The following is a 12245-nucleotide window of genomic DNA, read 5'->3' as shown; positions in this document are numbered from 1 at the left end:
AACCCTCAGCTGAAGAAATACATTACACTTGCAAATTTCCACTGAATCAGACCGTGTTGCCACGGGAACCTACATGTATTCAGTCAGTGATGCAAAAAATGCATTAAAAAATGTATTTGATGCTTTGCCCTGATTTGGCCAAAAACAGTGATTTCCACGTATCATGCATGATAGGACAGTAGATGTCAGCTCTAAATGTATTTGTGGAGTGTCATGTTTGAATATATGACGTTTAAGAATAAGCAGCTGCATCTCACTTAATGGGAAAATTAATTTATCAGCTTACTAGATGAACAGTTTTCTACCAGCGTTCCTCTTGCATCATTAGCAGTATCAGCGCTTTGTTATATTTGATGATCTTTTACATTCCTCGTAGCTTCCATTATAGCAACCTGTACCTCTTTCCTGAAGTAGGTGGCACAGGCGGGGTCCTTTTTGAGCAGAGGAGTCACATGATGCCTCAAACACCCCGTCATCAGGGAAGAACATCCAGAGCCCAGAAGAAAAGCTGGTTGATAAGTCAAGTTGATAACCACTGTCATAAAGCCTCTTATCTCTGATTGGGGTTTTAGGTTTTGTTAAGCTGGCGAATGGAGAGAAAACCTGGCTATGTGGAAGCTACTTTGTAGTAGAACCTACAGAGAAGTGCTGGTAAAGGAGGCTCTGAAGTAAACGGGAGGCGATCAGGTTCAGTGTACTAAGCAGTAACTACAGAAATCATTCAAAAAGTTTAGTGTTCGGTGCTGTGAAGTCTGAACTTCATATCAGGTAGATAAGATGAATTTTATGCCTGATTATTAACCATCCATCCATTATCTATACACCGCTTAATCCTCACTAGGATTGCGGGGGGCTGGAGTCTATCCCAGCTGACGTAGGGTGAAGGCAGGGGACACACTGGACAGGTCACCAGTCTATCACAGGGCTACACTTAGAGACAGACAACCAAGCACACTCACATTCACACCTACGGACAATTTAGAATCACCAATTAACCTCAACATGTTTTTGGACTGTGTGGGAGGAAGCTGGAGAACCCGGAGAGAACCCACGCTGCACGGGGAGAACATGCAAACTCCACACAGAAAGATCCCAGGTGTCCTAACTGGGACACAAACAGGTGACCTTCTAGCTGCGAGGCAAACAGTGCTAACCACAGAGCCACCTTGCAGCCCCTGATTATTAATCAACTTCACGTAAACTCTGAAACTGTTCTATGGATACTGCCTTCTTTATCTGAGGCTTTTAAAAATTGCAGGAAAACAGTTTCTTCAAATTTGTTCTCATCTGAACTGGACTTGCTTGTGTTTCTTGAAGAAGTTTCACCTCTCCTCATTAAGGCTTCATCAGTTCTAGGTGACTGATGGTGAGTCCCAGGTTTTAAAGCTCCAGGCTTGTTAAAGTCACATGAGTTGAGGTGTGAATGGCTGGAGTTGTATACCACCTTCTGTTTGGTGAGAGGTGAAATGTCTTCAATAAAATCAAGCAAGTCAGGTTGTATTCTTTCAGAAGAGTGACACCATAAGTCTTCCTAAAGTGTTGTAACAATGACAGTTTCAACGTACCTTGGACTGATTCTCCAAGTCTCTGGAACTCCACTGAAGAGATGGAACACAATTCTTCCAAATGATATTCCTTCATTGGGTGTTTTGATGATGGAAAGTGCTGTCTTAACAGGCAATTCCAAAATCCCTGTGTTGAGATGGTGACTGTCAAGGCCACAGGAAAAAAATCATGATTTTTATACTCAACAAACCATTCACTGAGGCCTGTGGATGGAAGCGTAAAGATAAAGCTTTCATAAGGATGCTCACCATGCAGCACCCTCCAGGGCTTAAGAAGGAAGCTGACACTGAAGTGCCAAATACTGCAGTTCCTTGACTGTTCACTAGAGGCTGGCTCCATGTGAGTCAGTCCCCAGAGAGCTCCGTGTTAAAATGCTCAATTTTACATCAGAAATAAACATGTTTACTGCCTGTTGTGAAAAACGGTCTTGGTTGCTAATTTCTCCGTTCATGACAACTGCACAGAGGCTTAAGTTTTATGCAACTCAATAACTTTTACATTGTGTAGTTAAGGCTAAAGGTTATGCATGATTAATCCTTTATTGGACATGGAACCATATATGGTAACTGCTGCAGGCTTTAAAAAGAGAATCACATGACTTCATCCAGCCAATCAACAAAGGTCAGGCTACATCATAACACAGTCAGTATGGCCTCTGACCAATCAGGAGTGAGCCAGAGTGATATTTTGACACAAGTGTCATTAGTTCTGTAAGTCTGACCGGCGATTTGGAAGTAAGTGTTCCTTCATTTTTATGTGAGTAATTTTAACAATAATTTATCCACAAATTATTTGGATTTTTTCTTTTTTTACCCTACATAGATGGGGAATCGTATATGGTAACTGCTTTGACTTTGATTTACAGCCTAAATCTGAAACGTTATAAAAAAGTCAGAAAAGAAAAAATGTCCTCTTATATCTACCAATGACACTCCAGGGTTGAAATGTTAAATTTCCAAGTATTTCAATGAGTGTTCTATAAGGGTGTGACTGCTTTGAGTGACAGGTAAGTACTATGATAGGACAGTTTATGCTTCAGAGGCATTTGCATGGCCAATCTCAGCTCCACCTTTATGCTCATTTTGGATTAACCAGGAGTTAAGAGTTGGGCACTGCAGAGATGGTGATGGATAGAACCTCCATAGAGATTCAGAACTGCTGTTCGGGAAACCTGTGGGTGATATCACGGGTTTGTCCAAGCAGTCAGTGACAAAAAACAATTTTCAAATTCTATGCAAAACAAGAGAAAGTGTGGACCAAAAGTAGGTTTTGTTAAACCTATCTCAGGAGAGCATCACTGGTTTTGTTTTCATTGCCATTATCAAGTTCTTGTAAAGGTTGTTTTTTTTTGTTTGTTTTTTTCACAAAACTTACAGATTCAACAATCAGCATTTTAGGGTGCGTTACATGTTTAAAATAAGTTATATTTACTTTGTTTACTGTTGGTTTGACAATGAACATTTTTGTGGTACACCTTAAGGTTCAGGGAATTGACACATTTTTTAGACATTTTATGAAGAAAATAACATGTAGAGTGACTTACCATTGAAATAATGGTTAGTTGCAGTCCTGATACTAACACATGGTTAGATGCCCCAGCAAGCCAAGCAACAATGAGCAAACTCAGTGAAACACAGATGCTACACTATGTAGGGGTTGATTTCTATGGTACTAAAAAGCATAAAAAGACCAAGAAATCTTAACTGTAAAAGATGTTAAATTTTATTCACAAATTTATATGCAGGTTTACAATCATTCTGAGTGTGTCAGAAACAAGTTGGCTTTTCAGTTTGTGCAGCATCCCTCCTGTGGTTGGTGACCGTGTACGTTCGGCGTGACGCCTGCAAGAGTACAATCTGACACAGAAAGCAACACAACTGAAATGTGTTTTTGCAAAGTATCAACGAAAAAGCTGTCGAGTAAGATGACAAATGAAAATGATGCACCAACACAGCTTGGCTTCTAGACGTTCCACTGTGGTGAATCCACACTGAGCAGATCTGCAGCTTATCCCCACAGGGTTCACAACAAAGCACTTCAGAGTCCCTGATTGGCATTAGCTGAACTAGCAGGGTGAAGCTGTTTACAGGGACATGACAACAGACAAAAACTACACTCTTAGCAAAAGAGTGGTCAAGATTTTGACGAAAAGGTGTCACGAGCTGTGACTGCAGAGCCACACTGGCCAACCAAAAGCATGTGGAGCAATCGATCATCCTTCAGAACATTTCTGATTGAAACATATCGGGCGAAGCATTAAGTTCAGTCTTGAACAAAGTTCAACATATTCAAATTTTTACAGTTGATCTGGGCTGTTGAGTCAAACATCTCACTCATTTATGAGATTTCAGATGGAAACCGTGTGTTTGACTCTGAAGCTTCTGAAAAAGCACTCAACTTTTACAGACGCTTACAGAAATATTCCAACATTTTGAGAAACGTCTTAGTCACTTTCTTACAAAGAGCAAGATGAGGAGTTCGGTACCAATCATCCATAGTGTAAACAGAAAGCAAAGGCTAGCAGGATACTAGTAGCTTGTCTTAGCATGAAGTCGGTAGATGTGACCAGCGAGCCCAGCTTTTGTCTGTAGGTAACAAAATGCAACTGTAGCTCTAAAGCTAACTAAACAACAATACATATCTCATTTGATAAATTAATTATACAAAGTCACTGCCCAAAAATCGTTTACACATAACTTATGAGACATAATTTTCTCATTTTTAACTTCAGTACAGATTAAACTAACAAGCTTTAAGGTACTTAGTGGGGAGCTGCAGCGGTGATGGTTCAGAGATTCTGTTACATTCAGACAAGCCCAGCTAGCTGTTTTCAGTCTTTATGCTAAGCAGCTGCTAACTCTAACTTTACATTTACGGCACAGACATGAGTGTGGTATCGAATTTGCAAAGAGTTAGATAAGTGCATTTCTCAAAATGTTTAGGTAGAACCAACATAATCGGGATGGATCGATAGATCTGGCCAACTTATACATCTGACATTCAGCCTCATTTCAATTATTGGTATCATGTAGTTAAACCAGTTTCCAATAAAATACTTTTTAAAATGTGCTACTTTGGCTGTGACGCAGACCTTTCTCTCCATCTGGAACTCTGTGGTCTCATGTAATGTCCGGCTCACAGCACTATGTGACTGTTGCATGTCATGACTAATAATCAACATTTAAAGATAAATGTTGTCCTCCTTTAATTATACATGTCAAACAGAAGGGAATTTTGTCAAAGTTTTGTGTTTGAGTTTGTGTTCTTCCAAATGTTGACACCAAGATTTGAATTTTCACAATGAATGTATAGTAGTTGTAAATACTGGCTATCATCTTGTTGATCACCAATCATCGGGACTGATATTGGCCCAGAACAATCGGTCGACCCCTAACACACACACACTCAACTTTCACAAGCTTTTAGTGAAAAAAACTGTTCAGGGAAACAATGTATTGCACAATGTATGAAAAAAAGGAAAAGTGAAACAAAAATACATGTTAATTTTTTTTTTGCTACTATTCTGTACAAGTCCTTGTGGTTAGAAGTTCAGTCTGGCGAGTTGTGTATATACAGTGACTGTAAGAAAATCTAGTAATACTAAGGTGACGCTTCACGCTGCAGGATCAGAGACTGTTTCAACACTCCAGATGTTACTTTGAACCTTTAAGACCCAACTGGAGAGAAACAGTTACCTCATTCTGCTCCGGCTTTGCAAATGCCTAATATGGTACATTGGTATATACGCGAACACATGTATGTATATATGACAACAATAGTATGTGCACACATACAGATTCTCTCCAGTCTCAGAGGCACTCCCTATAGTTAGGTTAGGTGGTGTTAGTTGACAAAAATCTCAATATTTTCAATCCGTCTAACTATCAGAATCATCTATGTGATTAAAAATAGCCATCCTTTGTAAATTCCTTGGAAGACGTCCTAAAAAGCGGCAAGTTGTCCTTTCAAAAAATATCTTTCCCTCTTTTTTTGTGTTTTTTTCCTGCGTTTGGTTTGGGAGTAAAGCCAGCATCCGTGTCCCTCCGTCCAGAGACATCAAATCTGCACCACTGTTCACACTTTCATCTTTGCGTTAAGAGTTTTCCCCCAAAGTCTGTGCTTCTTTTTCTTTGTCCTTCTTTGATCTGATGCTCTTTTAAGAGTCTGTCAAGATAAAGAGAAGTGCAACTTGGGACCTCTCCTGTCTCCTTAAAAAAAAGGGGGGGAAAAAAAGAAGAAAAAAAAAAGTCAAGAAAAACAAAACTGGTTGCTTAATAGGAAGTCTTCAGATGGGTCAAAGGTCATATTTTCTCATCGGTCATCTCCAGGAACTGGGCGTACACGTCTCTGGAGCACTCCCCTTTCTGGTTGAACAGAAACTTGTAGTAGCTGCCGTCAGCACAAATAGCTGCAAAGGAATGGTGGAAGGAAAAAAAAAAAAAAGTCAGCAAACAGACTGAACACAGGAAACCAGACAGTTCAATAACACAGTGCTGCATAGGAACGAACAACCAAATGACATTTAAAAAAAGGTTTTTGGGTGGCCATAAGAGGTCACTGTAACTGTTAAAATCCGCGTCTCTTCCTTTTGGATTAATGACAAGAACACATCATCTATGCTGTTAAGTCTGGATTTGATGCGTCGTTTCCACAAAGCTCTGTGTCCGTGCACGAATCAACCGGATCTCCATTCATTCCTATGAGAGACTCTGTGATCTCCGATTTGTCTGTAAAACTTTTCCCTCTACTTTTTAGCCGTCCGGAATTTGTCTACATTGAAAGTGTTTAACTTTAGTGGTGGATGATAGAGAGACTGGATTGTGTGCACCACAAAGTGGTAAAAATGAATTAGCAAACAGGCTAATTCAAGGTTTGACCATGTAGATGGTCACATCGTGTAAATGTGTGGTTACACATTAGGACACTCGTTTAGCTCGTTTAGCACATGGTAGCTGTGTAACATAAAGAGAACACACCTACTGTAGTGCTACATACATCCTATAACAAGATATTTCACTAAACTGGCGTGATGTGTGACAGCAGAACCTCCTCCCTTGTTTCTCACCATGTATCATTGGTCCTGTTTTAGTGACAGTAACGCTACATGCACATATTCTAGACAGTAAAACCTCGTATGGCTGTGGTTAAGTTTCCATCCATCCATAATGATATGTTTTTCATCGCGTTGAACACCAGGGGCCACAGTCTGTATATTATACAGATTTACAGACTTTACGTCAAGCTATGTGGAAACAACACCTAAAAGTGCATGGAAGAAAACCGAACTTTCCTATTTTTCACAATCCTGATCAGTCAACTCACATGGTTTTCCTATTGTGATGTGCAAAAATGAAACATATTTAATTTAACCTGGTTACCATGTGTCATTAACAGATTACAGACATACAAATACTGCAATCAATAAGTAGAGAAACACAACAAAAGCAGATGCTTCCACACAGCTGCCCTGCATGATACAGTTAAGCAGCTAAACTGTTGAGCAGGGCCAGCTGATACTTACATTAAGATGGAAAGAGGAAAAGATCTGAGTGATCAAAGTGCCATTTAGTTGGAATGTGGCCATAAGTAGGAAAATAAATAACCAGTTTGTACATGCCAGGACTGCAGTGGTGGGTAAAAGAAGTGCATAAAAAGAGGCAAAGTGTGCTTTTAGTGTCACCATAAATCTCCTGGGATACCTTCTGTCTTTCTGTCTGTAGTCAGTAATGGTGACATGATGAGAAGATGAGTTATGTATCTGGGAAGGCATCACACTCCCTTCTGAACCTACCTATGACGGCATTGGGCTCTGTTCCGAAGGCACACACACAGGGGGAGCCTGAGGGGACCTGGAACTTGGAGAAGCTCCACTTCGAGCTGAAGTATTTGGGAAGAAAGCTGGCCGATGCCAAGCTGCAGAGAGAAGGACACATGACTTCATCTTTATCCTGCCATTGGACTGATTATTATGCAGCACATACCACGAATCATCTGAATTTGTAGCAACTGACCTTGACTGTTTGTTCCTTTTGGGGTCCTCTGCAGCAAAGATGTGCACTGTGCCGTGGTCGCTGGACACACAGATAAGGGACGCGTCCTGGTTAAAATTAATGCTGAAAAAGAGAAAGAGCAGATAAAAGTAGTGAGAGTGAGAAAGCTACAAGCTGTCATTAGCTCAGATTAACATAGGGACTCAAGATAATGCACACAAATTTGTACACAGCTTCAAGAGCATGAATCTGCTAAACTGTGAGTACTTTCTGTCTGGTTTAACTTGGTAATCAAATGAAAATAAACAAACAAAAAAAAAAGCTTCTTCTTGTGGAAGGCCCACAACGGTCAGCGGACAGACAAGGCAATGGTCACATGACTAAAAGAGCTGGCTCTGCTGGATCCTTGTACTGTATAGTTGCATGTTTTTAGGCCAGTTCATGGTTTTTCGCATGACTGATGTGGACTTTGAAAGCGTAAGCACATGCTATTCATACTGCAACAAGTCAAGTACAGACGTTTGCTTTGCAACACACACAGGCTCCTGTGGATGTTCCAGAAAGGCCGTGACTTTGCACTTTACACTTTACAGGATATAGCGGCGACTTACAGACTGGACTGAAGCTTCATGAAAATGTGATTATGCCTGAGGTGTGCCAAGCACAGCGGCACAAAACACAGGATTTCTGGAAAATGTAAAAACTTTTGGGCTCCATTGATAGAAAGCATATACAAATCAAAGCTCCTCTAAAGTCCAGCGGCCGATTTAATTACATATCCTTTCATTAAAAAAAATTATAAAGGTGTGGATTACAAAGAATCTCCTCCCACAGCTTCTCATCAAAACAATCATTTGTTTTCCTTATGCCATATGTGCTCTGACAGACATGCAGATTAGGAAAGCATGAATTGGCCTGTAGTGGTGAAGTTTAGAAAGATGACATCATGCATTCTTCCACTTACAAATGCAAAGTTGAATTCATACGAGAAAAAAATGCACCGTTAACCGTGTAACTCCACACATGAAGAATCTTTCCTGCTACAGTCCTACTTGGTCTAGCTGCTGATGTTAGATGAACATTTCTAGGGGTTTTTCATACATAGAGGAACTTTTAAAAGGTTTTAGCCAGCACCAAAAAAACGTGCTAAAATTTTAAAAAATTGAGAAGAATTTTTTTTTTCTTGTTAACTAGCGTTTTACTTACACAAGCATGAACATAAAACCTATTTGTGGTCATAAATAATCAGAAAAAGCATGCATTTGTGGCAATAGAGTAACAAAGACTCACTGAATTTATTGTACACGGACCAATCGAGCTCGCTTACTCGTGCTGTCACTCTCCAAAGGAGCATTCTGAGCCACAAAACCACAAACTAACATTACTACATCAGTTCACTGACTTTATGACTCTCTTCCACTGATATAATAGCTGAGCACTTTACCATAATGCTACTTAAGTAGCTCTGCATTTAGAATTTATAGCCAGAGTGGCTGGTATTCAGCAACAGTTGCATCATTTTGAAGTAGGTGTAGTACATTTTTCTGTGTTTCATTTGTTTTCATTTGGAATTACATTTGCACCACTACGATGTCCAACTCCACTGTAAATTTTGTCAAGATTGCCGTATAACACTGCCAACTCTCTCCGTTATGTGATCACAGCCTTGCACGCCCATTCATATCCTGTTGTTGTCTTTCCATTGACTCAGAAGAAGCTGGTTCCACAACAAGCTGAATACAAGTAGGATTTTGTTTACTCACTACCACGCTGAACACAAAAAGAAGACCATTCTGCAAAATTTCTCCACAGGACGAAGATAAATATATATGTTGAAAAAGAGGTCATCCCATATTTAGGCTAATAAGGTATTTCCAGCTGATGTACGGACAGCAACCTACAGCCTAATGGAAATTTTGTACCCTAAAGCAAAACCAGCAAGATCAAGAATTAAGCATTTTTAACCCACACTCTTACAATGACTCTGCCAAAACATACATCTTGTGGTTTACTGGAGCGCAGACAGTAAGGGCAGCTCTTAGATTGTGGTCTGACTGTCCGGTCTGAAGTATCAATGAATACTGCGAATGTAAACATACATGGGAGGAGCAGATACTCTGAAGAAAGCTGCACAAAGGCCTTGAAGATTAGATATCACCAGAGTAAATAAGACAAGAGCTGTGTAGAATAACTGTCAGCACATAGCCTGTCTTGGCTTTGTGTCAACTGGAAGAAGCATAATTTCTATTTTTGTGTTGTCGTGTTTCTAATGTCCACGTTTCAAAATACGCACCAGTAAATGTTAGCTGCCTGCGAGCCTCGTCTTAGCTCCTGTATGAGTTGGCCTGCAGATGTGTCAAAAATTCTAATGAGAGTCCCCTGTGAAGACACAACACACATTAGTCAGCGAGAATCAAGACGAAACATCACAACAGTTGGAGATAAGTCTCAAAATAAGGAGCCTACACACAATTCACCCTCCAGCCCTAGCTTTACATACTTTCTCAGATGCAGTGGCTATTCTCGTGCCCTGCAGGTTGAGAGCGATGCAGCACAGCGCCCCCTCATGGGCGGGGATGTCGACAGGGGGCTTCTCTGTGTTGGCGAGATCAACTATCTGCACGTGGCCTGAATGAGTCCCGGGGAATGCCAGCAGAGAGTTGTTGCTGTTAGGACACAGCACACACAGACCTGAGGAGAACAAGAAGAAAAAGGGTTGTTGTGATGTACGCCTCATCAACAGCACCTTGTTTGTATGACGATAGCATTACAGCTTATACTACAGGTCTGGTCATTTGCTAAACCTGCCAAAGAGATGACTTGGTTCAAGTGCTCAAGTGAGGGACAATTTTAATTACAAGTCTAAAGACAATTGAACCCTAAAACCCTCTGGTGGGTTTGAAAGACGCCAAAATAACACAATTTATCAGATTAAGAATTGTCAGATTTTCAGCTTTCTGATGGTCCTTGAGCTACTCATGTGTTACGTCAGTTCTGTGGGAAAAATTAAGCTTAAAATCAAAATATTTCATCAACATCATTTTATCATTCATTCATGACTCAATTTAAAAAAACTGCCAAAACCAAACAGTTGACACCTTAGTCTGCAAACAAGAACATTTCAGAACAAAAAAATGTAGCGCTCATGAGCACCACAGTGAAACCAGGAGTACTCAGTTGCAGCCAGTCATGTGACAAATATTCGAGGACTCTCGGCTGAATTGCAGGCTGTGTTTACACTGAGCACAAGGGCTACAAGTTTGGAAACACATTTAAAATCTGCAAACCTTTTCGGACTGCTGAAGCTTATAGGGAATCCAAATGTTTTGGATTGTTGGGTGTTTCTGCCTTTGTTAAGCGCTATTTGATGACTTGTTGTAAATATGTGCTATACAAATAAAATTGAATTGAAAAAACCTATCTATAAAATATTAAGTAGTCTTTTTCTTTTTTTTCTAGCACTGATAATAAATGCAAAAAGTTGTAAAACTTATACTGCACAAAAGACATTTTTGAATTCCATGGTTGTGCTGTTTTCATAGAGGTGGAGGAATTTATATTGCAGTCAAAATGAAAGCATACTGAGGAAAAAATATGAAAAAAGTACAGAACACACAGAACCTGCTTCAGGTTCAGAGGATAAATCACAGTGGACTGACCTTTGGGGTTGTAGCAGGTCTCAAACACATGCAGCTGATGGGGGTTGTGGGTAAAGGTGAACACTTTGATCATCGAGTCCAGGACCACCACAATCCTGCAAAGGAAGATCACCTCATGAGCTACACTTTAAACTAAATGTAAAAACGTCTACTAAAGCAGCCCTACTGAGGCAGTAATATAACACTTTCAATGATAAAACTGAAGGCCAAGACAGTTCTAGTTATTACTTTACGCAAATTATTGCATGCTTTTATGAGAGTGGAGCATGACTGAAACGTAAGGTATAACGGTTGTGTCCAAAGAGGAACCTGTCCGCCTCTCACAGTTGGGAACAAAGGTTTACATACACTTGTAACGACCGTGTAGATCACAGCAGTCTGGAGTTTTCAATGATTCATGTAACCATAGCAATAGCTATAGCTACATTTTCTGGGATGGAATCATTGAAACACATGTTTCACAGAAACAATCATGCATTTAGATTCTTTCATAATTATATAATAGGTCTTTTTAAAATATGACCAAATCTGCTTCATCAAAAATATACATACAGCACAGCTAATATTCAGTTATGTGTCCCTTGGCCATTTGCACCTCAGTCAGGCACTTTCATGAGCTGTTCACATCTTCTGGTTGTATCTCTGACACTCTTGACAGAAGTGGTGTAGTTCAACTAAGTTTGTTGGCTTTCTGACACAGACGTATTCTTCAACACAGTCAGGACTTTGGGAATGCCAGTCTTAATCCTCGCCTGATTTAGCTACTTCATTCCTACTGATGTGTGTTTGGGATCATTGTCTTGTTGGAACACCCAAATGCATCCCAGACCCAACCTTTTGGTTGATGATATTACGCTTTCCTGAAGAATGTGGAGGTAATCCTCCTTCTTCATTATTTAATTTACTTTGTGTAAAGCACCAGTTCCACTTGGAGCAAAACAGCCCCAAAGTATAACAGTATCACCACCATGCTTGTCAGTAGGTTTGGTGTTCTTGGAGTTGAAGACCTCACCTTCTTTTCTCTAAACCT

General features: G+C 40.1%; 1 protein-coding gene across 1 annotated transcript in view; it reads right to left on the bottom strand.

The window, feature by feature from the left end:
* Nucleotides 1-3265: 3265 nt before the first annotated feature.
* wdr45b (WD repeat domain 45B) overlaps nt 3266-12245 on the bottom strand; it is a 14913-nt gene continuing 5933 nt past the window's right edge. The window contains exons 5-10 of the mRNA XM_008278382.1: nt 11216-11310; nt 10057-10247; nt 9850-9935; nt 7578-7679; nt 7358-7479; nt 3266-5974 (exon numbers count right to left, since the gene is read on the bottom strand). Of these exons, the coding sequence (XP_008276604.1) occupies nt 5868-5974; nt 7358-7479; nt 7578-7679; nt 9850-9935; nt 10057-10247; nt 11216-11310 (703 nt within the window). The 3' untranslated portion in view covers nt 3266-5867. The remainder of the gene's footprint in view (nt 5975-7357; nt 7480-7577; nt 7680-9849; nt 9936-10056; nt 10248-11215; nt 11311-12245) is intronic.

This window comes from Stegastes partitus, unplaced genomic scaffold (assembly GCF_000690725.1).
Source record: "Stegastes partitus isolate 25-593 unplaced genomic scaffold, Stegastes_partitus-1.0.2 Scaffold122, whole genome shotgun sequence".
NCBI lineage: Eukaryota > Metazoa > Chordata > Actinopteri > Pomacentridae > Stegastes > Stegastes partitus.
The sequence above is the reverse complement of the archived record's forward strand: the minus strand, read 5'-3'. Positions and strand labels throughout refer to the sequence as shown.